Raw genomic sequence first — 27,929 nt, 5'->3', positions numbered from 1 at the left:
GTCGTTATCGAAGAAGAGACTCGTAATCTTCTCAAACGAAGAGCACTTGATGTTTACAAGTAGAACTCGATATCTTAGTTTCTTAAAATGTGTTTCTGTGTTTACTTTCTAAATGTAAACTTTATTCAAAACGAGCCGTTCATTCGTTACAGGCCGTTAATAAAATTGCACTTTGCACAAAGGAATTGCCGTTAATAATTTAAGATTCTCTGCTCGTCGTACAGGGTATATATCGTAATTATTCACGACGATCGTAACGTTTAAGTCCAATTCGAGCTTAAAATCCCACGTGAGCTATACTACCACAATGGCCTGAATTTCTATTTGTTCGTTTACTGCCTGTTTGTACTCGGAGCATCCGTTGTAAATTACAGCAAAATCTTCTAATGTGTTCCAGAATATGTCTTCATGGAATTTCAATAATTTATTATATCTATAGATAACAAATGTAAAACTTATTAATTTATAATTAATATAAAATAAGAGAGCACGAAACTTCCTATTTTATGGACATATTAAATATTTGTAAAAAATTCTGTATCATTAGTATCACTTTAATTACTTTAAAGGATATAATCCCATAAAGCCGTGACCCCTGAAAGAATCGATGTTCACGCGTGACAAATTGGCGTCGTATGAAAGTTCCGGTATGAACGTTACTAGAGCTGATACCAGCTAGGGGCACAGGTATATGTTCTGGGTTCATTATATATTTATAAAGGGCTGCCGATTCAACGAGTGGTCCGGGTAAATTTAAATTGTAAATAGACAGAGATTTCAAGTAAAAGCCTGGATAAGAGCGGATATGGTATGAGAGTCTGTGGTGGAAAGAGGAACAGACTGCTTTTATTTGTAAAGTTTGAATTTCCTCGATATCGAAGGTGTTTAAGCCGCAAGTGTGTTTCATGTTAATCGTTCATGTTAATTCATTCGAGACCGAGATTTTATTGTAATACGATTCCTGGGTGTCAGTACGATCTGAATGTTTTGTTAGAATGATACTGTGCTTTTCTCTCTCTCGAATATCCTTTTCATATTTTAATTTTAAATCGATGACAATCTTAAATTTTATGCCTCGTGTTTTTAAAATATAAAATTATATACTATGTTATACTATAATGTATTATGTACAGTTATATATATTATGCCTACTGATTGATATGAATTTCTTTCGGTCTCGAATGCGTTAAAACGGAGCGCAAAGAAGTCGAAATTACTTATTGTAATTGGTAAAACATCGTGAAAGGCAGACAGATACAAGAAAGAAGTTAAACTATAAATTATATTTGCGACATTGTTATGTTTTTGCTTTCTTTAAGACTTTCATCAAGACAGCCGACCTATAAATATTAATCGACCAATTTCTCTAAGCTTGTAACTTCAAATTAATGTTTATATATATAAAGAGTTACGTATTAATGTATCTAAATATTTAAAAAGATGTTTAATGTTATAAATGATGGATATTAAAGATGTTCAAAAGAATGTAGTCTTCGCGTGTTCTTTATCATATCCCTGATCAAAGACACTCCAATATTATTACAATATCCAATTACATATTGATACACAAGATTATCATTTATAACATTTTGGTTTTCTTAATTGAGTTATTCATTTAGTACAAATGATAAGTAATTAGTAATAATTCATAAAAAAAAAAAAAAAAAAAAACGGTATTGTAGTAGAAATATTATAAGAAAACATTTTCTGTTTCAGTGTAGAGTTACTCCTTTTTATAGACAGTGTCGTACAAATCCGTACGTCTTTGAGAAAATGTATCTTTGAGAAAAGGTATCTGAGCCCTTACTTCCTCAACAACTTTCAAATCTGAGAGAAAAGAAAAACATACCAAGTAATAAGTAATGCTTGCTAATAAATTCAGCAAATACAGAGGGAGCCGGCAAAATCGATAAAACAACGAGACTCAAAGTTAATTACATCGTGGATTTCTCGCTTTTAACGTTAAGCTGGAAATTACCGATATCGGTGACCACCATATTTTCCTGAGTTTCCAAATCGTAAAGGATTTTCCCCCAGGGATTTGTCGACTGTGTATGTCCCCATGCGACATAACTTGCTGAAGGAACACGAGCCGGTGATATACAGGCGACGTATAATTGATTGTCATTCGTTCTGGAACGCTGAAGTAATGACCAGTGCAGTGGTCCAGTGGTCATATTGAATGCCGCCGGATATATCAGCATTTGGCAACCTAACACAGAGAAACGGGAAATATGAGACCACTGAATTTTAGTTAACTTTGTAGCTGCACAGTCCACATTCCATAATTTATGAATATGCGAGAACAGTCCTCTTGTCGTGCTTCTAATTCTTTTATTTATTTCATTTTCAGCGAATATACTGGTTTTTTAAATTAAGCTCCTTTTTATACAGAGTTACAGATTATATTGATTATATTTTATATAGAATATATTTAAGAAAGATAGTTACTTTCCTGCTAGTTAAGTATTGTTCGATTAAGCTACTGTACCTTTGTTCCGATAAATGCGTGCCATTTCCTCGAATATGATATCATAGCAAATGCCAATACCTATTTTCCAGCCCTTCACATCAAACATTGTTAGGGAATTACCAGGACTGAGTGAATCACTCTCTCGAAAAGTAATCTTGTTGGGAATGTCGATGTCGAATAGATGTACCTAATAATATAAAAATATAGTTGCTAACTCTATTGCTGTAACTTTTGTAATTTAACATCAATGTTACGAACTTTTAAACTTTAATTGTTTTTTATTTAATAACTGACAGCGTTTTTATCACTTTCTTTTATTAAAAAGTTTTATCATTTAATAATATTTGAGAAGGAATATTTTTTAAGAAAAAATAAGTTTTTTCCTATGTGAAAAATTTATGTTACAAAACAAATATATTGTCCAAATCTTATATATTATATTACGACAAAAATATATGTTTCTCGTATCAAGACGTATTTTATAAACCTATAACATATTTTTTAAATTATAGAATTGGTTATAGTACACGTATGTACATATGTATATTCCTAAATTATTCCTAGATAGAGTCACTTTCTCCACCCCAATATTTTCAATTTCAAAGCCACATGGAGGTATATTATTTACCTTCCGGTGTTTTCCTATCAAAGTTCCATCGGGACCCCAAATAGTACAGGTATTGTACAATTTATCGCCCTCTATTTCAGGTATCGTACCACCAACTACATAAATGCTGTTTTCTCTAGCTGCCATCGATAAAGCAACGCTCGTTTCACCATCAGGAATACTCTCGGCGTATTTTGGAAAGTATTCTGCATTGCAATATTTCAATTAATGAAAAATAACTGTCCTTTGTTCCAACCATAAATTAGGTTGAAATGTTTGTCAATTTTTTATTTTTTAAATTATTAAAATAACTAAATTTTATATTTCGATTTACTTAAATATATAATTACTTAGATAATAGTACATATAATAAATTGTTTCTACAGGTTCAAGATGAAAAATGAATATTTAGAAATGTTTAATTACAATCATGCTATTTGGGTTAGTACCAGTGACTTGTTACGTAACGACTTTGCTAGTACTTTTTGAAGCATAAAGTTAGATTTTAACTAACTTTAATTTTTAACTACTATAGGTGGAATTATAAATACAAAATAATTGATAATACTAGTTTATAAGTACCTAATTATTAGTATCTTAAAAAATATATTTATACAAAAATCACGATAATCATAAAAGTGGGGAAATTCTATATTCTCGAGTCAATTCACAATCTTTATGGAAGTATAAACGATAAGGTAATTTGTCTACTTTTACTTTTTTCTATATAGTTGTTATACATATAATAAATTATTAGAAAAAGAAACAAATTATTACGTATTCCATATGCCGAATTAAAGCATTCAGGAAGAGCGATAATATCAGCATTATGCTCTTTCGCGCTGGAAATGTAGGAAACTGCCCGCTCTACATTTTTGCTTTTACTTCATTTACTTGAAGTTGTACCAACGCCAAGCGAAATGCTAAAATGTTGGAAAATTTAAATACACTTGGTTATATATTTCCCATACTTTTTATCTATAAATACTTTATACATAGTGAATACTTTCTCGACATCGTTCGCACTACTTGTTTAGCGATGTTCGTAAGTATCATAATGTTCTTTGAGGTTATGTATTTTACTACTCGATATCAACATTACGTAAACAATACGCGGGGATTTTTAATAATTATTGATAAAGTTTAGGACATTAAATTTGATGTAATTGTAAACATTATTACATATTATAATTAAATGTAATTTTCAGTTAAGGGTAAGAAAAGAAATATACTTTTGTAAAAATACACTTTATTATAAAATCTGTATAAATAAAATTGTACAATTTATCTTGAAAGTAAAATGACCGAATACGTTACTGGAAAATATTACTGCCTACTAAATGATCGAGATCTTGATCTTTCTCGTCTTTTGTGTTTCTTTCTGTCTGCATAATCTCTGGGTTTCTTATCTCTAACTTTTTCTCTTTCTTTGCCTTTCTTTTTATGTTTCTTACTTGATCTTTCAGACGAGCAATCGTGCTTCTTACGTTTCTTTGACTTCTTCAATCTTTTTAATTTATAAGAATCATTACTATTAGAGTTACTTCTTTCTCTTCGTCTCTTCTTTTCAGAATCACTATCGCTGTCATCATTAGATTCGGAGCGCCTTTTTCGTCTTTCTGATTTTTTATCCCCCACTTTATCATACTTGTTCTTATTCTGCATCGTACTTCCGATTTTCTTTCTTTTATTACTACTTTTGTCACCATCTTCACCGTCTTCGGGGTCAGGGGACATTGATCTTTTTCTATCCATCTTTTGCTTGAGTCCCTTGGATTCCTTGTCCTTATATTCCTCATACTTTTTTGTATCTGAAATTAACCCCATAAAATACTGAAAGCTAAAACCTCTACATTTATCATATTTTATATAAAAATAGAAGGGACCTTTAAAAAATTGCATGCAACAACACACTTACAGGTACTCTTGAATTAGTTTTTCTACATGTCCGATTATGTCTTTATATGTATATGTCAATTCAAATTTGTTTTCTTAAAAGTCCCTTGATGAAAAACTAACACTTCATATTAACTTTGAACTTTTGAGTTCTTAGAACATTCTGATTTAGTCACTGGCCGTACCATAAATTCATTTACAGATATTATATTTCCACCAAGAGCTAGTTTTATTATGAGCCTTCCTGCATCATCATCGAATCCTTCTATATGACCATAATTATTACTTTGTTTTCCAGCTATAATTTTCACAAATGTTCCTTTCTCGATTTTAACTTCTTCCTCTTCTTTTTTGGAATCTGTATTTTTCTTCTGCAATGCTACTTTGTCTGCTCCAAGACCCATACCTTTTGGTCGTAATTCTGGTATGACAGCTGCTACTAATCTGTAATAGTTAGAATAAACGATTGTGAAATAAAAAATGATGTTCTCTGTTTACTTTCCAATAAGTGATGTATTAAATACATATAATTAATTTAATCCAGAGTAAAATTCATACTTTTCATTTCAACCAATTCCCTTTCCTGGTTGCCATCCCATTCCCCTTAACATTGCTACACCAAAAGCATCAATAGGAATTTTTTCATAATCTTCTAACGTAGACTGAAAAATACAAAACGATATTTATAATATGCAAATGTAATACATCTGCGCATTGCACATCAATATGTTGATAACGTACCTGTTCTTTGCCTCCTAATGATTCATCTTTTACTAAAGGTAAAGTTAAATCATTTGTTTTAGTTTCATGTTCATTCTTTGACTTAAGTTCCTCAATGATTTCTTTAGCCGCTTGCTCTTCTAAAGTAACAACTTTATTTTCACTATCTTCAACTGGCTCTTTCTTTCTATATTGATATTATTGGCGATGTTTTTCCATTAGATAGCTTTGATTTTGCCTCGTTAACACTAGCGTCTCCTACCTTTTCCTTATCTGCCTTCGGAAGGTAAATGTCTGCATCTATTTTATTAACAATTCTATCATGCCAGGTTTTTGAACCTAGTAATGGAATAATTAGAGGTTCATCTTTTTTTTCTTCCTCACTGAAATAAAAAAATTGTTTTCAAATATATATATTCCGCTATTGGTGATTTTTATAGGTTAGGTTGAGGTTATATGTTTCTTGATTATAAATTTTACTTTTTGAACTCACCCTATTACTTTAATACCTTTCTCATCGAGGCATTCAATGTAATCAACTTTCTTTTTTTCTTGTGGAATAGCATTTTTTAACACAGGTTTCTTAATAGATTTCTTCTTTCCTTCTTCTGCCATTTATTCGTTATTTTAACACTGACTTATAGATCAATACACATGTATATACTAGACATAAAGATTGATGTCACTTGAAACTATGTACATGAATCTAATATCTTATTATACTTTATTAATCTACTCAAAATTACTTGCACATTACTAAAATTTCATTCCGACAATGTATCAAGCGCCTGAATAAGTGACATTAAAGTAAACATATATGAGAGAGGAAATAAGAAGAACTGACGCCTATGGTTTTCTATGTTACAGAGCTAGTGCTGCACCATACGGCCAAATGCCGAAGGTGGCTTATGCTAGTATATACCTGCCTATACGTTTCAATCAGAAAATCGATATTATGTGGTCGTGTGAAAATTCACATTTCCCTAGGAGCTGTATTTTGATAGATTTAAGCTTCTAATGGAGCATTTTAAACGTATAGAGTATACTATGAAGTAGATAGTAGTGCGGATCATTTTATATTCATAGAAAATTTGAATGTATAGAAATGTACAAAATGCTCATGATATGCAAAGATATGCAAAATATTCAAAGTAAACCAATCATCAAAAAGTTTAGAAGGTGAAACAAATTTCTTTAATAACACCTAGATTAATTTTTATTTGTTAACAATCCCATATATAACCATAGCTTTCGCCCGGCGCATATACGCGCCCATACATGCGTTAATAAGATAAGAGGAAATAAAAGACAGATTATCGATAAAATACACTAACACATATGTAATACGTGGATATATTATCACTCAGATTACACATATTATATATTATAAGGGAATATGTATACCACGTATATATGTAGAACGAACATTTCAAACTTGTTTATAGCCCGTGCGCACACATACATGCACGCATACGAACAATTTTTCGAACTATAATTCTATTAATAATTTATAACCATTTATATTTTTATATTTTTATATTTTTATATGATAACCATTTATATTTTTTAAAATATGTTCTTATGGCATACATATTTATTCCACGCTTCATATCTATCCACATCCGTAACTGTAGGTGACATTGTTTTTAACAATTTTGCTATTATTTCATAATTCTTTAATTCATATTTCAAAGTCGTAACAGATGTTTCTTTTTTTTTTTTCAAGTTTTTCCCATATTGGACTTATTTCTAGCAGCCATGCTTGCTTACAAAGCAATTTTATATCCACGCAAGAATATTTTTCAGTAGATTTTATTATGTGGTTTACAATATCCATATTCTCTAATAACTGGTTGCTAAGGTATAATTTGAACATACCAAGTCGAGTAACTTCATTTGGTAATGATAAGTATATTTTCTTTTCAAGAAAAAGTCTGCGTAAAGCTGCATCAATGTCCGTAATAATATATTTACAATAAATATTATTGTTCTGTTATATTAATAATAACAAAGGAATATTCCGCACAACACAATAATTAAGATTAAGATAATGAATAATTATGATATTAAGATATTTTCTACTTAGAAAACATTGAAATAGGGTGATATACATACCACGGGCAATTAGTTGCAGCCAAAAGAACTACATTAGAATTTTCGTTAGATACTAATCCATCCAATCTAGAAAGAAGTTCTGATCTGATTCTCTTTGCAGGTTCAGACAATGTACAGTTTACTCCTTTATTTGTGCCTATCCAGTCAATCTCATCGATAAAAATAATTGTAGGCGAAAAATTATAGGCAAGTTCAAATAAAACCTGTTCAGTTTAACAAATGTATTTATTATTTATTAAATATTATATTCAAAATTCCTTAAATTCATTGTTTCATCACGAACGTAATATCATTTCGTTTTCCAAACAACTATTCTATTTATATATGATTATTATTATATATGATATATTCTAGAATCTCTTCTTCGTAGACAAAGGAAATCAACTTAGACGGATATACTTCTCGGGATCACCTCTCCATTTGCTCACCAATGAGCTGGCCGTTATGTTAAAAAAGGTGCATTGGCATTCTGTTGCGACTGCCTTCGCCAACATCGTCTTCCCTATTTCGTAATTGCTTGTAAACATGTACGGGAATGAAAGAAATACGAGTATCTTACCTGTACCAGGTGGTCCGTATAGCAGAATACCTTTCCAGGGAGAAAATGGGCCTTTGAAAAAGATAAGGTACTTGAGGAGATACACAATGGCCTGCTTAATAGCAGATTTACATTCCTCTAGGCCTACAATGTTGTCCCAATATACATTTAATTTTGTCAGTATGATTTCCTGCGACAATACAAAGATGAAATGGCGCATAATCTCCGTATTAATTTCCGTAAGTGTTATGTAATTCGTTATTTAAAACTTTACTGAAATCAGTATTTACAATACGTATATTAATCGAAAATAACTTACGCATGAAATGTCTTCAATAATCTTTCGTAATTCCAGATTGTCTATATAAAGCTTCTGAGCCTATTTTGATATCTTTGATTGCGTGGATTGTTCCATTAAGATGTTAAATAGCTCCTCTTCTGATGAAGATTCATCGCTTTCATTGGCGAAAATTGATGTCACTGTCATTGCGAGATTAATATCATCCGTAGCATCACCCCTCATCTTCTGTTGTGCATTCCTCCCTTTCACAGACCCAGATACAGACTCACTTCTCGTTTGTTTGCTAACAGATTTGACACGTTTTACTACTTCTTCGAAGATTGAATGATATTGTAATCGATACGTTGAATACGTTGAGAACGTTGAATAGTGTTAAATAATTTAAATTCTTACACTTTGTTCGCATTTGTCATTTCCCTCGTCTTTATTTCCTTTTCAGTTATTTTCTTGCACAATATAGGATATTTTTGGAATTTCATCTTGTAATAATTTTCATATTCTGTAAGAATAATTTCCAAATCGACGTTGTCGCAGACTCGATATTTCCGAGGTAGACGAGCTTCCCGGATTAATACATCGCTAATGTCTACATATCTAAAAAATATAATTTTTAATTCATTGAACAAATTTTATGCTATGAGTACACACTATACGATAATCATCAATTAACTGTTTTATTTCTAGGTAAGACAGACAAAAAGAATGTACTGTTTATTTATTATTATATAAATCCTCGGCGATAATTTTTTGCCTTCTGCTTTTTAATTTCTAATTTTTAAAGTTTGAATTTAAATATATTTTCATTTATAACTAGTTAATCTACGTTATCGATTGAGTTATTCTATAACTACTGAGTTACCGATGTCGATTTTCAAATTTTGGTTCCTTCCCCTCTTTCCGCACTAATTTCTATTTCGATTGGTCACCGATATTATTCGAAAAAATTGCAACTAAGAAGATATCTAAATTGCAATGTACTCACCCATTGCGTTCCAAATAATCACATATAAGGTACAATATGTTCCGATTACGTTCCGAAGTACGACTCTCCTCCTAATGCGACATTTATTTTTTTTATTATTAACAATAATTATTAATAATATAAAGATTTTCATGCAATTTTCTGTTACATTGCGAGTTTAATAAATTTGTTACACATAATTTTGTTATCTACTATCTTGATACGTGCAAAGATAAATCTGAATGATATATAATACAGCGTAAATGGCTATAAATAATTAATTATTGACAATAATTATAAGAATTATCGAAAGAAAAAATCATAGATACTATGTGCGAGTGTAAAATATCACAAAAAATGAACAACAATTGTGAAAAACGCAATATGGCAAATCAATGACAAAACACACTCATGACTGTCATGGAAGTTCCAAAGTCTAAAATCTAGAATATTCCTTACCTCTTTTCGCAAATTATGAGATATCTTATTTGTGGTACCTTGCAGCGATAAATCACCGTTCATTGTGATAGTTTTAAATGTGATAATGATATCCTTGTATTGACTATCGTTTTTCGATAGTTACGAGAATTTTCGTTTATTACTTTGAGACAATCCGTCACTTCCTTTCTCTTATAATGTTTCCCTTCAACTCCGTTGAAAACTGAGCATCAAACAGGAGACGAACGATTTGTTCGCACACATAAGCAGGGTGCGAATATAATGATGGAATAGTCGAATCCCGTCTACTGTATAGTAAGACGGATGCGACATGGAAATAGAAAGAGAAGGCTGTATATAAGCATTTTCTGTCCTTGTTTAATCAGGCATGCACACTAGTGGACACTGACGGCGCTCGTTTACCGTTGTTACACATTTCCGGCACAAGTACGCGGGCATTAGAGAAGAACGGAACGGTCTCTCTCTTTACCCCTATATCGCGTTTTTAGTTCGCTCACGCGCTCTGTACTTATATCTATTACATTTCCACCATAAGCAGCGGCCGTGCAGTGACTTACAAAAGTTTCGAACTCGCGGACGTTTAATCACGTTCCCTACTCCGAAGGGGTAAGTACAAAGTTGCTCGTCTCAGTACTCTTGTTAGAAGTTTTATCATCTCTTTCATTTCGTGGCTACAAGTTTTTCCAGGAAATTCTTATCGTTTTACAAGGGCTGTGGGACACAATGACGTCAGCTATCGATCATATACGCGAATTTGTTGTAAATTAATTAGGAGAATATCTGGAGTTCTTTATCGTTGCCAGCTGTAAAATATTAGAATTTTTCATTTATAATTGTCATATTTTCGACTCTTCCGTTGCCAAGACCATCTTGAAAGATTTTTGGTATGTTCCATCGCCCTTGTTAAAAGTGTGCCCATTGGTTAGCTATATTGATTTTAAAAACCAATACGTATATCAAGTTTATTATCTCACAGAAACAAAGAAATTCGTTTTATTAACGAATTTTCGATGTTTCTTCTCAATTTCCTTTAGCATCGAACGAAGAACATTATTTGATCAAACGTTTCATCGTTCAGATTATATTTCGTTTAAAAAGATTGAAATTGATATTGAGATAAAATCAAAAAGTATCCGTTGTTCTCGAACATTCTAGTATTCCTTCGCCGCTCGGGAGAAAGACAGGTATGAGGAAAGAGGATATTTTTTTTATTAACTTTTTAATATTGATATTTCGACAAATATTGACGTGTGCAGTGAGAAAATCGAGTGAAATTTTGAATAATATCGTTTTAATAATTTGTGAAACGAATTAGTTTGGTTTTTTCCATTTTTATTAGTTTCCGTCAGTGCTGATTGACGCGCCACTCCAGTTTCCATTTCCGTTTCTCGAAATTTCCTACGTCCTTGGTCTTTGGGACTCTTTGCCCAGGTAACTGCATTGCTTCTGGGTACGTCTCACCGTTCGGGTCTCTCGAGCTTTCGGTGTCAGTTGTTACCGTTGAAGGAAGAGAAGCTGGTGACGGATATTATCGAATAAATCGTTTATTCTGGAAAAGTTCGAGTAAGTTCGTTCTGTTTGAATAAATCAAGACATAGATCAATTTTTATCGTATCATCGTGATTCGCCATGTCGTACGTTTGGTTTCGGGATACCATATGTTTTTAATTTGGTACTTTTAATTTGACATTTTACGGCTATAATCGTGACAAGAAGATACTTTCAGTGAGTTATAAATATTTTAAATTATAAATTATAAATATTTGTTATAAATTACAATCATACTACGGGGAAAAGTGAAACATATGTTTTCTTGTGGAACGATTCATGTGATAGTAAATTATTCGAAGCATAATAATGCTTAATTAAACATCTATACGGTAACATTTACGGACGAATATTGGGGTAATATTATCGCGTCGCTTTAATCTGCCATTTAATGATTTGATTGCGGTCTTTGAAATGGCATCACAGATGCTGGTATAATATCACACGAAAAAGGAAGGACCACCAAGTGCACCAGTGCGTTGCAGCCATCGGGGGTGGATTTGACGCCGGTGCCGAGGAGAGGCGCAGAACGTGTTCGATCGACCCGCGAACGCAGCCCGTGCTCATACTGTGACAGAGTTCGTTTCAGTTAGTCTCAGTCGCTGTTTGCCCGTCGACAGCGTATAGTCGCGCCGGCCAACGATTATTTTTTCTTTTTTTTGTTTCTCGATAATTCTCTCGCAACACTCGTTCTATACGTACACCATCAGTTTATCGCGCGATCATTGTTCCCGCTTCCCCTACCTTGTCACGTCCTTCAAGGAAGATTTCCCTTCAGTTTTTTGTTGTTTGGGGAAAATTCATCGCTCGGACACATGGATTTATCGACACGACGATTTATCGAGGCATCAGCGTGATGTACTTTTCAAGTTTCATATTTTCTCTATGATACTTTCTAAGGAGAATTTAGAACTCGAAAGATATCAATTTCCAGGAAATTTATGAGACCATCGATAGGTTTGAATTTAATTAACTCTCTTATAATTGGTATTTCAATTTTTCAATTCCTTAAATTTAGCTTTCTTTATGCTGTTGGACGATATAACGCGGGCATTTTATGATATATCCAATATATTCGTATATATAGTTTACTTTATACATTCGATAAATTTCCTTGGTTGGCCGGCCTGCAACTCACATACGGCACTTAATAAAAATTTGTTTCGTTAGAGGTCGGTGTTTGTTCATCTTCGTCATAAAAATGTCATGACGTCATATCATATCACAAGGGTTCTTCTGAAAGCTAGATATTCGATAACAAGATTAATGGTTTTCGGTAGCTTGCAATGTCAAGCTTTGAACTGGCGGGATCGCCTTGCTGTCAAATCGCCATTCAGCAGCGACCATATTCTTTAACTACGTTCAAGACGTATATCACGCTACAGAAACCATCAAAGGAGGATAATTGCAAGTTAGTTGCCTCTTAGAAACGAGACAGTTGGTTGTTACTTGTTATCCGTAGTTGGTAGTTGTTCTCCTTAGTCGCCACATATTATAGAGACGACATTCATAGTCACCAGTTGCCTTCGCTAATAGTTTCTTGTTGTCTGTAGTTAGTTCTCGTCATCGCTATGTATTCCATCAACCACGTAAAATTTAACATATAGGATTTTATTCATTTTTATTCTTTCTGTAGGAAGATTCTTTAAGTAATATGAATTTAAGTAACTATTTTATGATACAATAAGGTGGAAAAACGATTATTTTACGTAACGTAATTTTTTAAAGAACTTTGAATTTAAAGGATTCAGATAGATATCTTAAACGTAATTAAACCCTCCATATCGTAACAAATTAAAAGAAATTGCGCAAGAAAGTACAAATACATTTAATGCATAAAACATATATTTAAAATCCAAATGTAGGCGTTGACGCGTGCGTGCTACATGTTCGAAACGTTCGTTACATCCGCGATAAAATTTGTAACGACGAAGAAGCTTAACATATGGTGTGCTTCAAGACGACAGTAAAAAGTGTTGGCGGATTTTTCGAAATTTCTTCCATTCTTAATAAAAATATATTGTATAAATATAGTAGGATTTTTCAAATTTAAATAGTTATAATGATTTGAAACTTTACAATCGTACGGTTCTGTTTTATCCTTTGAATATACCTGTCATTTTCATATCTCCTTTTAACTAAACTAAATATTTGGAAATCCTATAATTTGTACACTTTTATTTGTGAATAAGATCGATGAAATTAAAGCGTAACTATGCTTTCAATAATGGCTTCGATGTATTGCTCACCATTATGGCGGATTAACGTCTCTAAGTGATCGACCTTAATCACTAAATGGCAGCCGCGATTCAGTGGTAGAGCCTTACACATGACGGACATTGCAAGCGCTTCTAAGACGTCTATTGTGAAACGTTTCCAATAGCATCGGTTACGACGACGGTGAAATCCGAATAGAAATATATATCGCGTATCGCTTCAGCCTGACATGTCTTAAAATAACAATTCACAATTTTTCGTTCTTAAAAAAGAAAAAAAAAAGTCTATAAAAATTATATGCAAATAAAATAGATAAATGGATAAATGGTTGTACAAATTTATAAAACAGATATTACAAATATACGTAAATAAATTACATATTTATAAATTGTTTGTTTAAATATCTGTTTGTTTAAATAAATAAAAGGGATATTTACGACTTACAATGAACTTACAATGAGTCCTGTTTTTAGTTTTAAACAAAGCAAAAACGGATAACAACTTTTTAAAATGTAAAACTCAACGCAACAGTGGTTTTTTTAAATTAATCAATAACGTTCAAAGTTAATTAATTTAGAGTGGTTTGTACATTTTGTATGCTCGCCGTATTTTAACGTTTGATGTGTAACGTTTGATGTAGTACTTGATGCCCGAAAAATCGAAAAATAATTAAATTTGATCGTTTCGTCGAATTTACAAGTGTGTATATTCGTGTGAAATCCTATGTGCTTGTGTATGCTGATGTGAAAGGTGGTAATATATTTTTCTTTTTTCGATTATTGTTGTCAACTTTTGTGTGGAATAAATCAATTCCGTGAATAGAAGTGCAATCAATACAGCTTACTATGAAATGATAGCACAACAACAGTACATATCGCCATTGACGTCAGCTTCACAAAATTTCTCGAGTATCGAGGTCGTCCATTTGGGTTAAGAATTTATTTCCAAAATCCCACAAGCACGAATATCTTATGGAAATCCACTGTATTTCCACAGTAATTTTTAATAATCAGATTCCATATTGTATGCTACGATTCGAGGCAAATCTGCAGCTAATTATTATCTTTGCTGCCTTTAAATACCATAAATAGTCGTCCGTAAATTTTAAAAGATTTTCTGTGCCATACTTATATTGTGTATTTTAGTCTTAAGGTGCGGGTCGTGTTCAATTAATTGAAAGTGATGAAACTGTAATGGGTCACGATAGTCAAATATTAAAAATGGTCTCGTTGGCTACATTTAAAATCTTTACGAGATATATATGCATAGTACGTTGCTACTAGCAACGGGTAGCGACGAGCAATAGAGAACAGTACCTTCCTTATCTCGTCGTGATTATGTACATACCAGTAATGCACAGTACTCGTACTGAATATCTTACAACATCTACATAGATTTTCAGATTTGTTTCGAATATTACCAGCATAACCATGATAGTAGAATTCTGTTACAGTATTAATTCTATAGTGCCGTTATGCATAATACAGCCCTAAAATGTTTCTACAAATATACGAATATTTTCGTCAGCTACTATATTCCAACCATGGCTTATTATGAAAGGAAATATATAACGAAATTACTTGTTTTTTTAGACTAAATTAGTTTAATTTGAATAATTTTAGTAATTGTGTAGGATCGAACAACAACTTATCATTAGCTTCACTCGAGACTTGATTGCACGTAGCAACGTAATTGCGTTGGAACTGAGGGTAGAAAACAATGTCAACCGTTAGACGCGTCCGTCTGGCGAATGTGTAACGCGTGAATAATAGATGGCGGCAATCACTTGAACCCTACTTATAGCTGTCTCGGCTTATATCGTAGCATTCAACCTAGGGTATAACGATAGGGATCATTAGAAGTTCAAAGGCCGGCTGATCAGCCTCATTTTGTTCCATTTTTTAATCAAGCGATGAATCGACAAATTGTACAGATTTCGATGGTTATCACAGTTCTCTGGGAATTTTGAAGCGCGGTTCGTCGAATTTAGTCGGATTGGCTACAGACTCTTTTACGAGCAGCTTGAAACTCGATCTAGTTTCGAGAAAATGAAAAATTCGTTTTATCTCTTTGCTTCCCTGTTCCTTCCTTCCTCTTTTTTTCTTTTTTTTTTTTTTTTGCTTTTTACATTGCGTTAAGACCGGCTAAATAATATTGATTGCCATGGACGTTGGCTGGTTTAAAATCACTGACATCGACGATAACAAAAGTAAGTTTGATGATCATTTATCTGAGCCGGTGTTATTCGACTTGAGCTCTGCACATTTGTTAATATTATTCTAGTAGGGATGAGATACTACAAATTTTAAATAACTTCGATTAAAATTATATTATAAAAATTATATTACATTAACGTTTAGAAGTCAATAAAGTGGAAAGAATTACGCGAGATAATGTAAATATAAATTATATTACATGGAAACAATACGGCTAGGTAATTTGAAACATTCTGGCTAAAATTGCATTCTTTCAAAGTTAGGACGTACAGTATTTACAAAGTAGATTAAGTATCAAATGGGGTACTTAAGAAAATTCATGTTATCATTCTTTAGTAAACATTTTCAGCAATAGCCTTAATAGCCTTCTGCAAAAGCTGCTTTACGTTACGTTAACGTATTCATTATTAATATTAATCATATTGTTCTTATCTCCTAGGGGCATAACAATCCATTTTTATATTGTGTTAAAGCTAAATTTCTATTAGATTGTCGCAAAATTTTCTTTCGTTTTATAAAGAAATGATAGATACAGAAAAAATATCGTACATCTATCATTTCTTTATAAAACGAAAGAAACTTTTGGAACAACCTAATGTTTCTCTACAACGACACTTCTACGATGTTAAAATATTTGATAAAAATATTTGATAAAAATATTAAGAAATTCTAATATTGATTTAAACGTATCGATTTATTTACTTTTCGCTGCCAGAAATTGTTAATTATGATTTCCACTTGAAAGAGTATTTCATATTATGAGGATAAATGATCAAATTCATCTCTAATATACACGTTAGAGAGTCATTTATAGCTGCAATCCTGTTTACCGCTCATATTCCTGGAACTCGATAATTCACTAGGCGATTGCTTTAACCGTGCAGAATACATCCATAAATAATTAATCGCTATTAATATTCCATCGACTTTTGAAAATCCCTGATGTGATCTATTTCACGTGATGAGAATACGTGTAAAGTGAGGTTATTGCTTGATTATCTTTAGTCGAATAAATCGAGTGATTCAAATTATAATGCGGAAGAAAGTCAAAACTATGTATATTATTTTTTTCAATTTTTATGTATCATTTGACGGAAGGAAATTTGGTAAGTAAGGTTCACCTTCTTTAATGTCAATGATTTTGACATATGTTATTAAGCTCCAAATTCTAAGCAATCTTCTATATATATATGTAGTATCTTAATGGGTCTTAGAGGAAAGGACAAGTAATGATGTTTTGATTTAATAAATAATATTCGAAGCAACGAAATGATTACAATGCTGTCGTACGTCTTATTCTCATAGACGGCTTCCGACTTCCCGATTCACACTCTTCGGCTTCTACACTCGCTCGCTCTCGCTTCTCAAGTCACACTCTGCACACCTTTTGCATCCGTCTTCTCCGGCTGCTCAACTAACACTGCCTTTAGCGTCTCTTTGTCTTTTCCCGTCCTATCGGACACGTGTCCCGAAACGCCCGTGGCCAGAGTCACGCAGGCCCTTTCCACGAAACTATCCACTTAAAAAGAACCGACGACACATTGATGTACCCGACGATGCCGCGGCTCTCGCGGCATTGTTTATGGTTCGGCAGATATCTTAGGCCTTCTGTCCACGATACTACATATATAACATACGTATAATAGTCAAAGTTCAACTACCAAGTATACGCAAAGCTTTTATTTTCAATTTATGCGATACACTATGTTTCATGAATTTATTTGCTAACGGTATTGAAACAAATAACGAGCAGAGGACGAACTATCCGTGAACTGTTTTGCCAACGAGTACGCTTCCAATATTTTCTGTTTGAGAAAACACACTTGTTGCTGTTGCAACTCCAAATATTTTTACAGCCGATGCTTTTGCCAGGAATCATCGGCTAACATGTAAAATAGAGAAAAGCCATAGTTGATTGTAATGGAAATTTAGAAAACCTGAAACTCGATATAGAAGGGAAAAATAAAGGAAAGGAAGGGAGAGATAATTGGAAGCTTGGGGCCAGGATTAATTCACTGAAACCGGGCTGCTTGTGTCATCACGAAACAGAATTGCCAGTACGTCATTTCTGTGCTCCCGTCCTCGTAAAAACGGTTTCACTCGTTAAGAAAAAACGAATAGGCGGTGAAGAGAGAAAAAAGCAGACAGAGAGCGCTTTTAAAAAGCTGACGAAGCGTGCGTTGCCACAACGAGACACACGGTGCTATTTGTCGTTTTAAATTGGGCCGCAACTTGTTTTTGAGATCTTTGCTAGAGACATGTGAAAACACGTTGGAAGTATATTTCTTGTTTTTGTGGAATTTAGCTGGAAAATGAAAAATAACGTAAAACATGTACTTACGACTTACAGGGTAATTGAATGTATACACTATAATAACCAGCGATTTAAGGCTTTAAAAGATCGAAAGAAAAGAAAAGAAAAGAAGAAAGATAATATGTTGTGGCAGTCTAACTCGATCTTAGGAAATAGAGAGGGAGGGAGGGGCGGAGGCACAGCTTGTTAATCTGGAAAGAATACAAGCATCAATTTCAAGCACTTATAGAGAATCAAGCGGGCTTGTTAAGGTCGTAAGTTGGACAATTATCCCGTGTTAGGTTCAATCAGCTTAGTTCTACACAAAATTGATCGAATCATGTGAAAACAAATGTATTCTGATTTTTGTCGCAGATATTTCTGGTCTACGCACTCCAGTGCCAACACAGCAGTTATTGAAACAGCTGATTTTCTCCTATTCTAGAGCGACAACATCCCCTGATCTTTTACAACCATGAAGGACCTGTACTCGAAAATACTTGCAAATCTCATCTGCTTGCAGGTTATTTTTGTCTTCCCGTCAGGGGCTGGTAAGTTGATACTGATTAATTATACCATCGAAATTCTATATAATGGCTACAAAAAATATTTGCATCATTACCCTCATTTCCTAACGAAGCGCGTTTTTTTACCAAGTTTTATATTTCATTTGATAGTATCAAATCTCTGTAGTTACACGAAAGTATTAAATGATAGGAAACTTGATATACACGAATTTAATTAATTAATAAGTTAGTCGATATACAGCCATTATTATTTCATGTGAAATATTACAACGTCAAAAACTTAACGTTCTTGTACGTACAGTATTAATCACAAATTGTAAGAATGTTTACTGATAAGCAAAATAGATAATATGGAAAACGCAGACCTATGGAAAGAGAATTCCTGACATTAGACAGGAATACGCGATTGCACGAAATATTTTATGGTATGTCTAACATGGAGAATATATGCGGCGAAGTACGAAAAATTCATCCTGAGATATGTATACGACCTACGCGGTACGGGACGTGTTATAAATGGTTTCCGCCACTCAGCCGTATTTGAATTTGTGAACACGATCGAACAAATGACGCGACAATTATTAATTGCCGTCTCTGCCTTAGTAACGATTCGCGTTGGAACGAGGTCGAATCGTTCCGATTCCACGCTCGATTAACAAATAATTACAGTGGACATCAATTACTTGGATGACCTTCGTCATTTCAGCTTAAAACGATTAATTTGATCAAACCAACCAATTATTTCAATTAATACAATCTGCACTTTAAATTCGCACGTCTTGTGTATACACACCGGGCCAGAGAAAAGTTTTCATTCGTTCGAGTAGAACCTTCGTAGTCCTTGAGGACGCGTGTCGCTTCTCGTGCACCTAAAGTTTCGCTCAAATTAACCGATTTATTTGAATTCGAGCGAGTGAAAACCTCTTTGTCACCGTGAGTTTGTTACTTAATTGATACTCTTAGATGCCCTTTGCTTTCAATCTCTTACATCCATTCTTAATTAGTCAAGTCGTTTGACTTTTGACAAGTATTTTGAAACCATTTTACTAACACCAACCTACTTTTTTACTTGAGATTATCCGCTATTTTTATTCAAATGTATATGTACGTATATACACTTTTGAATTTTAAACGAACCTTCTATTATACCTATATCCTTTAAGTGCCGTTTTAAGTTTCAAGAGACTTTAACTCGGATAGCTCGACTTGGAGTTCTAACGTATACTGTAAAGCACACTTGCGAAGTAAAACAGCAAACACGATATAAAAACTTTTTCCCCATGTAAGAAATCGAATAACCTATTTCAACGGTGCTTTAATCTCATCGATGAAGCATCGATGCAACGAAGAAGCATCGTGATAGCCGCAATGCGGATCCGTTGAACAAAAATTTCCTGGTACGGTCGTTTGAGTAATGTTATTAACCGTTTTAGTGTCGGATGTTTCAAGACTCCGTATCGGTTTGTGCTATGCAGCGCGCTAGCGCTTCGTTTATTTATTTGCGAGGAGTACCGATCGACGCGATCGCGCTGCCCTTTTTCATCCTGTTTTTTTCATCGAAATATACCGTTCGACGTGCTCGCGCTTCATTTCATCGGTTATACTGGAAGCGTTACAACAAACACTCAAAAGTTTGCGAAATATTTATGCTCTGCGTTTCGTTTGCGTGATAACATTCTATAATGCAGGATTTGGTTTTCCGATTCAAGAGGTAATTTTTTATATTGGTGTTTTTTTTTTTATTTGGTTTATGATCATTTGAAAAACAAGTAATTACGAGAGGAAACTCTGACATGACTCGCGACGAGCACGCTTGAGCGCGTTGCGAATTAATGATCGTGACCATACATCGTGGCACAATTTACCACGGTACGCGAATAGAGCGATCACGTTGCGTGGCGTTAAAACGGTTAGCGTAACTGCGCGTACGATTGTCGAGTGGCAAAGATATTGACGCTGCTAATTGTTTTCAGTGTCTTTAAGAGGAAACTGTACTGATTTCGAAGGAAAAGTTGTCTCGTATGGAATGATGTATGTGCCGGGACCTTCGATTTGCACTCAATGCTTCTGTTACCATTCGGAGCCAAAATGGTGCCAGGCTATCTTCTGTTCACCTCCTTTGGTAAGTATATGCTCATTCTAAGAGCAACCAGCTTAACACAACCATGAGAAACTAAAGTACACCGTTAACGCTTGCATGCTGGTCGTTAAAACACATGCTGCGCGAATAGGGTACACAGCGATTCATTTAACTCGCCTTGAATTAGTTTTAGAAAGACAAACATGGACAGGGATAATTTTTGTCACGAGCCGTTTAATTTAATCGTTCATTAGAACGAATTAATTTACACCTGCTGAGATCGCGATTGATGTGACAAATTCGAAATCTTGTTCCATATAAATATTTTTAAACAAGCACGTCGTAAGCTTTGTATATTTTTTAATCGCAACGAAACTGTTCAGAGAAACGCTGAAATTATTAATTAGAAAAGGAGATTTCTACGCATCGTTGTAAAAGTGTCAGGGAAAATATTCGTGAAACAGTTACGTTGTTACAAGTTCTACAAGAAGAAATATTGAAAATCACGTTCCACTTATTCAGTTGCACGTGTAAAAGGTATCTTGCGTTCGCGCAAAAAATCTCTGAAGGATACATGCTTTATAATAATTGGAGTGTCGAAGTTGTTACGCGGATCGGCGTACACGTACCTTTTAATGAAACTAGGTTACTCATTCGTTATTCGTTCCTAATTTTCAGCTGCACAATTTTTACGCAATAAAATTTTATACACCTGTTCGGTTTATAAACGATTCAATTCAAATTTAACAGAATAAAAGTTGAAATAATCATTTGTACTTCATTAAAAGGTTCTTTCAGCATCTCGTTTTAATATTTTTATTGGTAATATTTTGTTAATCGTTATATTTAAATGGAGTTTTTCAAAGGAGAGACATTTTAAGGTAGGAAATGGACATACATTTATAATAAGAATTCAGAAGAAAGAATATTTCATACAGAAAGAAATATTCCGTATGTATAAATAACTACGCCATGAATTTTATATGTATCGGATATTCCTTCTGATTAATGTATCTGATGTTTTTTCACGCGAGGTAGCGTATATTTGCATCTATATGTCTCTTCGTTTCTCAGTAGTAAAACTTAGCATTCATGCGGCTGATAAGTAGTTACGCACTGACAACGAGAAACATAAAATGAGTAAGAAGCATGAGACATTCTATAAGAAAAATAAAGTTGTTTTTATCTTTCATTGCATATTCGTCAGAATATTGTTAATAAATATTTAAGTTAAGATTTCAGTTGAAATAAATACATAGGATTAGACATTTATTTATATATGTATCTATGAACGCATTTGACATAAAATTTTGATAACGACTAAAATTATATATTCTGATATTAAATTAATTTAATGAGAATAAAAAACTAATTTTTTTAAACAAGATTTTGTATAAAGTTATATTTATTAGGAAAAGTTCGTTCATCCCTTTATAATATGATAGGATTAGACTCATAGCTGTGTAAATCATTTCATGGAATAGTATATGTGTGCGTGTGTGTTCTAAGTTTTTATTATAAAAATGCTAAATGTACTAGGAGACGTTTTTAAAAATTCATACATTTCTCTTCATCAAACATATCAATCGTTATATTGAAAAGTTAATTGTCTTTTATTTGTTTCGAGCTGCACATTGATTGAGACATTCGTGTTGGTTATAATTGCGAATTTAACGCAACGAAGTTGTTTGAATCCCTTGCAAGCATGTAAATATATCGTCGAATTAATAGGTCAATTACTTGAGGTTGGAATTGAAAGAAAGGGAAAGGTGGAGGAGAAGTCTTGCGTTTGAATGCGGGACACTTTTAAAGCCCACAGTTCGCTGAAATTGCCAGAGAATTCAATTAAATGGCAAATTAAACCATTGAACTGAATCTGTTTCCAATCGCGAGCTTAGAAGTTCTATCCTTTGAATTTTTATATCAGTCAACTTTCTTTTTGTACGTACGGTAACGAATATAATTCATGAATTAATGAAGTATGTAATTGGATGAAAGTTCTTCTTCCTGGATTCAGTTTAGACTAAGAAAAATTATATAATAACGAAATTATCAACTTAAAATTGATAGAGTGTATAGTTTATTATTTTTTTCTTTTTTGTTTTTTTTTTTCTTTTGCGTGAGGAGGGGCAAATGCTGTTACGCATACCCAGTGATGCGGATCACTGGGTTATGTGGGACTCGGGCGGATGTTGTTGCCATACCCACTAAAAACCCCTCCTCCTTTTTCCTTTGCTTTGAGGACAGACAACCCCGGTAAAACCTGTCGGCAGTCATCAGGGTTGTCCTTTCATGCCCCGTTGTATCTTCTTCTTCGGGCAGTTATTCTGTATATTCTGTATTGCTCTCGTCATCTTCTCAGCTAGTTCAGAATACTGGGCTGATCTCCTTCTGCGGTTTTTCGTTGTTTTGTATTCTTGCCTTCAGTGCTCCGCGTAGTTGTTGTTGCTCTTGTTCTCCTCCTTGCTTCCTCCCAGGCCTCCGCTGTTACCCTCCTGTGAGACATGACGGTCTTGCAGAATTGCCTGAATTTATCCCAGCTCTCGTTCTTGGCGGTCACCGTGGCGATCAGGTTGTCCACGTCTATCTTCTCGCCAAGAGCGTTCTCCAGCTCGATCCTTCTGTCCGTCCATTTCGGGCACGCGAAGAGGGCGTGCTCTGCATCGTCGTTAGGGTCTCCACAGTCGAGACAATTGCTGTCGCTGTTCGTGCCAATCCTCTTCCTATAGACACCGAAGCTCCCATGCCCGGTTAACAGCTGCATGGTGTAATGATCGATGTCCATCTTCTTTTTGGTAAATAGCAGCGCACTCGGTATTAATTTCCTTGTGACATTCTCCTTTTTGTGGTTTTTCCACTCCTTCTGCCACTCCTCCTGGGCCTTCCTGCGAATCGCCTCCATTTCCTCCTTCAGCTCGCTACCGTCATCCGCACCGATCCTGGGCTTATGGATCTTGTTCCTCTTGTAAGTCTCTCCGAGCGCCTTTATCTTTATGTAAATCGGGAGAATCCCGATGAACACGCAAAGTGCCGCGTGGGAGACGGTACCGTATGCCGTCGTTGTTATGCAGAGGGCCGTTCGTTGTGCCCGTTTCAGCTTCTTCCTGTTCTTATCGGTATTCGCTAAGCTAATTCTTCTTTCTGAACCCATACTGCCTCCGATGGAACGGGTCCGTTCCGATGCATCTCTCGATGATCTTCTTAAAGCATTTTTCCCAGACCTTGCTCATGGCTGGGAGTATGCTTATCGGCCGGTACGCGTTAGGGAGACTGGGATCCTTTCCCGGCTTCCTTAGCAGTATTACTCTGGCCGTCTTCCAGCAGTCTGGTTCCAGCTTGCTACCAGCTCCTGCTTCCAGCAGTCCAGGAGTCTTCCATCGACTCCTGCAGCCTTCTTGGTGTTCATTCTTCCGGCGGCATCGACGACATCGCCTTCGCCGATGACGACGCTGAAGCTGATGTCTTCTTCTTCTTCGGTCTCTGCCTTTTCGCGGCCCTCGTAATGGGAGGGTCCGTGTCCCATGGTGAATAGCCCCTCTGTAGGACTGCTTCCACCATGTCGATCGGCATGTCGTTGGTTGGTTTCTTGCTTTTGCATCTCTTCACGACTGTGCGATAGGGTTTGCCTTCTTGCTTTTCTGTATGGATGGAAACGCGGTTGAAAAGTAGAACGGAGTAATTAGCGATGCACGATCCCTGGCTGGTGAATATTTTTCCATCGGGAGAAGTCAGGTCGAGCGATACAAGATTTATATGCTCGTTCTGCCAGTTATTTCAACGTCTGTTACGCGATGGAAAATGAACATAAATGAATAACAAATGTATTACAGCCATAAAGATTGCTTGATGTACGCCACCGTTTTTCCCCTATTTCTCCGATACAATTTTCCTTTTTTTTTTTCTTTGCCAAACACTTTACTAATCGGTACGTATTCGAATTATCCTCAATTATTCTCGGTTGTTTCCGTTTCCTTTGGATTTACATAAGTACACGTTTGATGTACGTGCAGAGTGAGATAATAACTATTAACAGCTATAAAATAAGAAGCGAAAATACGTTGAAACTCGACTTCTAGATTCGCGAGACTTTGCAGAGCTTCGAAACTCTCGTGTTTCAAACCTAATAAAAAGTTGCAGAGGGAGAATTACATTGCGAGATCTGTTAAGGAAAATCGTATCGTTGTAATAGGATTATTTCAGCGAGGGAAATTCCGTGTTGCGTGTAACGCGTTGCAAAGCCATGAGCTTTCTTTCGGGTTAATATACATAATCGCCTTATCGAACTTTCCATCTCACACGTGAATTTTGCATTTCAATCTTCTTACTTGCAGTCCAGTCCAGTTTAGTGTGACTAAGCTAAATGTTTTATAGAGAGACGTACAACTCTATGAAGGGGAGATCAATAAATTGGGTTATCTTTAAATCACTGACAATTATTTCATCGACACGATTTCACCGGCAGCGAATTCACCGGCAATGTCTATCAAAGTTTATTTACCGATACACCGAGTGAAATCACCACAATCATTTCACCAATATTCTCCTTTGTCGATAATTATCATGCTTGCCACTACATGTTATCGTTGATTAAATGTCTTTATTTACACATTCGTTTACGCGCATAACGAGATAAACGAAGAAACGAAAATGATATGTTGTCATGATGTATTGTTAAATTACTAATTAACACGAGTTATATATCTACCTACATGAAAGCTTCTAAATATCAATTATAATTCATGAAAGCACACAAGCTATTTTGCTATACACAAATAGAATTATAAGGAAATGTTACGTGCTAATGATTTAACGAAATCTATGCCTCTGTACATTTGACATTTCTGTATTATTACTTGTGTACTTTCTGCTCTTGTTTACGTCATCGGAAGTAAAAATACGTTAAGCGAATCAGCTAATCTATTTGAGCGATTCAATGGCTCGGTCTTCTCTTATGCGACTACCAAGTAAAAGATAAGTTCTTGGTTATATAATATTTTATAACATCCAAATTAACTATTTTTTTTCTTTTTCTTTTTCTTCTTCTTTCTCTTTTTCTTTTTTTCCTTTTTCTTTTTCTTTTTTTTTTGCCTGGGGGAAATCCGCTCGGACACGAAGCCACTTCTTAGGTGGCGTGGTAGTGAACATCCAAATTAACTGGGGCACTAATTAGCTGAAGCTTCTAGTCGAACCAGGTATCAGTCTTTGTACGCAAAGGCATTCATTACAATCGTTTAAAGTTTGAAGAAACACCGTTACAAATTCGTGATATAAGAGAAAGCGATTCAAAACTCGGATTCATTTGTTGGAACGACGCCGTGGGCAAAAGTACATAATGGAAAACTTTCTTCCAAGACCAGTTGATAGCGCTGACGTAATTAAAATGTGACGATATTGCCAGCGACGTTTCTCCAAATAAACGACTAACTTATTTACGAATTGCCGTAACACGATTGCCGCTGGTAATACGGTTAGTAATCACTTTATTGAATTTTCGCTTGACGTGACATCGTCGAGTTCCTAGAGAGATTCTTCTCCCTTGTAAAACTATGTTTCTGCAACGACTGTATTTGTTGAATTGCCGTTCGAGAACAAGTCCTTCTCTTTATTACGTGTAATAGATTCTTCTTTTTAAGTTTTAATTTACATTGGTAATTTTCTATAATTTATTACTCGAATATGGTAATTTTTTCTTAAAAAGTTTGCTTTTTCTACAATTATTTTACTACAAAACCCATCAAAAACATGATGTATGTATATATACCCTCAAATATTATCGGTTTATTCTCAAGCTATAGTTCAATTTCGGAAATTGCCAATTAAAATCATAAAAAAAAAACACACACACACAGAAAGTTCGTTAAAATATGCGATTTTCCAATCAAGATATAGAATTTATTCGAGTAATATAGATTACAGTAGCGATGGTGACGGCAACGATGAATGGACTGATTCTTCGTGCGAAAATAAATTGGAAGCGCAGAACGATGCATTGTTTCAGGGTATATCGATTTTCAAGCATGGTTTTAAAGTACGTGTGCGCGTGACTAGGTTTGTTAATTAATGCCGCTCCCAGGTTTTCATTATATAAATGTGACACCTACATATCTTTAAGCTTTAAACAATTGGACTAACAATTTCATTAAATTTAAATCAATATTTATCTTTTTAAACGCAACAATATTTTTAATGACAACTTCACGTGTAAATCAAGTGCATACATATTCGATCGTTCTTGAAAACCTGATTCTCTGCGAAGAGAAAAAATCCTTGAATAAAGATTTGATCTACGTTTTATATGCTACGTTTTACATCCACCTCTTTTCAGATATACCTCTCTATTTAAAATCATAGATCGTCACACTCTATAGGTATTTCCTTGAAAAGGTTAAAGTCGTTCTGTATAAAACCCAATTCAAAGGGGAAGGAAATTCTGCGAAAAATTCTTTCAGATTTCCCTATGTTTGAGCTCGAATCAAAGCAATCCTGTATAATAGGATAGGATGATAGGATGATTCTGTATTATTCCTTGTGTACTTTCTGTTCCTGTTATTTACAATAGGATGATTATGCGTTTAACTTCTCATAGAATCTCTCTGATTCCGTATGATATCGTCAGTGTTTTTGAAATATGTTATTGATGTCGTAACGTCAACCGTTTCCAGTGCAAATTCAATTTTGAATAGCAATTTCCATGTTTGCGTGGCAAAAGCGTAAAATCGATAACGCACGCAAACATGTCTTCTTTGCTAATGGCGTACTATAAATATAAATATTTGAATAAAAATTTTGAAAATCGATGTAACCTTTGAACTTTATCGTATTCTGTTTCATAGCACAAATTATTCTTCCCGAAATGTACGTTTAGTGTTATAATATATTTGACCAATGGTTCTCAAATACTAGTTTTGCAAAAGCAATGGTGGAATTGGAGCAATTCTTTCTTCTTTCATTCTTTGAATGACCTGGATTTTCGAGTAG

The 27,929-nt window shown here is 34.3% G+C and overlaps 2 protein-coding genes and 5 long non-coding RNA genes across 21 annotated transcripts in view; 4 read left to right on the top strand and 3 right to left on the bottom strand.

The window, feature by feature from the left end:
* LOC126921553 (uncharacterized) overlaps positions 1-9,047 on the top strand; it is a 63,668-nt gene extending 54,621 nt beyond the window's left edge. For all 4 annotated transcript variants that reach the window (XR_007712379.1, XR_007712376.1, XR_007712380.1 and 1 more), the window contains exons 2-3: positions 8,166-8,588; positions 8,705-9,047. This is a non-coding gene — a long non-coding RNA (uncharacterized LOC126921553). The remainder of the gene's footprint in view (positions 1-8,165; positions 8,589-8,704) is intronic.
* LOC126921536 (omega-amidase NIT2-like) overlaps positions 1-27,929 on the bottom strand; it is a 72,147-nt gene that overhangs the window by 36,053 nt on the left and 8,165 nt on the right. Inside the window, exons 1-5 of one of the 7 annotated variants that reach the window (XM_050733239.1) lie at positions 3,431-3,612; positions 3,102-3,286; positions 2,492-2,660; positions 1,979-2,212; positions 400-595 (exon numbers count right to left, since the gene is read on the bottom strand). In XM_050733239.1, the coding sequence (XP_050589196.1) occupies positions 564-595; positions 1,979-2,212; positions 2,492-2,660; positions 3,102-3,286; positions 3,431-3,446 (636 nt within the window). In that variant the 5' untranslated portion in view covers positions 3,447-3,612 and the 3' untranslated portion in view covers positions 400-563. Of the gene's footprint in view, positions 1-399; positions 2,213-2,491; positions 2,661-3,101; positions 3,613-27,929 lie in introns of those variants that run through there. The other 6 variants (XM_050733232.1, XM_050733247.1, XM_050733236.1 and 3 more) reach the window with 6 other exon arrangements.
* LOC126921534 (nucleolar protein 58-like) lies at positions 4,313-6,571 on the bottom strand. 3 transcript variants are annotated; one of them, XR_007712365.1, is made up of 5 exons: positions 6,190-6,571; positions 5,718-6,079; positions 5,535-5,638; positions 5,177-5,420; positions 4,313-4,891 (listed from the first exon to the last, which is right to left on the bottom strand). XR_007712365.1 is itself a non-coding variant. In XM_050733229.1 (5 exons), the coding sequence occupies exons 4-5, from the start codon at positions 5,378-5,380 to the stop codon at positions 4,407-4,409; spliced, it is 753 nt and encodes a 250-aa protein (XP_050589186.1). In that variant the 5' UTR covers positions 5,381-5,420; positions 5,505-5,638; positions 5,718-6,079; positions 6,190-6,566; the 3' UTR covers positions 4,313-4,406. The 3 variants fall into 3 exon arrangements, 2 of the variants coding, with proteins under 2 accessions (XP_050589186.1, XP_050589185.1); XM_050733229.1 differs by having other exon boundaries at positions 5,113-5,420; positions 5,505-5,638; positions 6,190-6,566; XM_050733228.1 differs by having other exon boundaries at positions 5,113-5,420; positions 6,190-6,566.
* LOC126921556 (uncharacterized) lies at positions 6,894-8,031 on the top strand. Its single transcript, XR_007712383.1, has 2 exons — positions 6,894-7,326; positions 7,423-8,031. It is a non-coding gene; the product is annotated as an uncharacterized LOC126921556 (long non-coding RNA).
* LOC126921554 (uncharacterized) lies at positions 8,018-10,378 on the bottom strand. Its single transcript, XR_007712381.1, has 2 exons — positions 9,633-10,378; positions 8,018-9,244 (listed from the first exon to the last, which is right to left on the bottom strand). It is a non-coding gene; the product is annotated as an uncharacterized LOC126921554 (long non-coding RNA).
* Positions 10,547-27,929, top strand: part of LOC126921552 (uncharacterized) — a 63,456-nt gene continuing 46,073 nt past the window's right edge. For 2 of the 4 annotated variants that reach the window (XR_007712374.1, XR_007712375.1), the window contains exon 1: positions 10,547-10,676. This is a non-coding gene — a long non-coding RNA (uncharacterized LOC126921552). Of the gene's footprint in view, positions 10,677-11,479; positions 11,634-27,929 lie in introns of those variants that run through there. The other 2 variants (XR_007712372.1, XR_007712371.1) reach the window with 1 other exon arrangement.
* On the top strand, positions 12,563-18,827 carry LOC126921565 (uncharacterized). The gene is made up of 2 exons (XR_007712394.1): positions 12,563-16,044; positions 18,720-18,827. It is a non-coding gene; the product is annotated as an uncharacterized LOC126921565 (long non-coding RNA).

The sequence above is a fragment of the Bombus affinis genome, chromosome 10, assembly GCF_024516045.1.
Source record: "Bombus affinis isolate iyBomAffi1 chromosome 10, iyBomAffi1.2, whole genome shotgun sequence".
NCBI lineage: Eukaryota > Metazoa > Arthropoda > Insecta > Hymenoptera > Apidae > Bombus > Bombus affinis.
This window is presented reverse-complemented; position numbering and strand designations above follow the sequence as displayed.

Excerpts from the sequence above, each read along its gene's own strand:
- LOC126921534 (XM_050733229.1), bottom strand. The coding sequence starts at position 5,380 with ATGGGTCTTGGAGCAGACAAAGTAGCATTGCAGAAGAAAAATACAGAT. Across the intron at positions 4,892-5,112 it reads TAAGAACTCAAAAGTTCAAA|ATACAAAAAAGTATGAGGAA; the intron begins GTTAATATGAAG and ends GGTTAATTTCAG.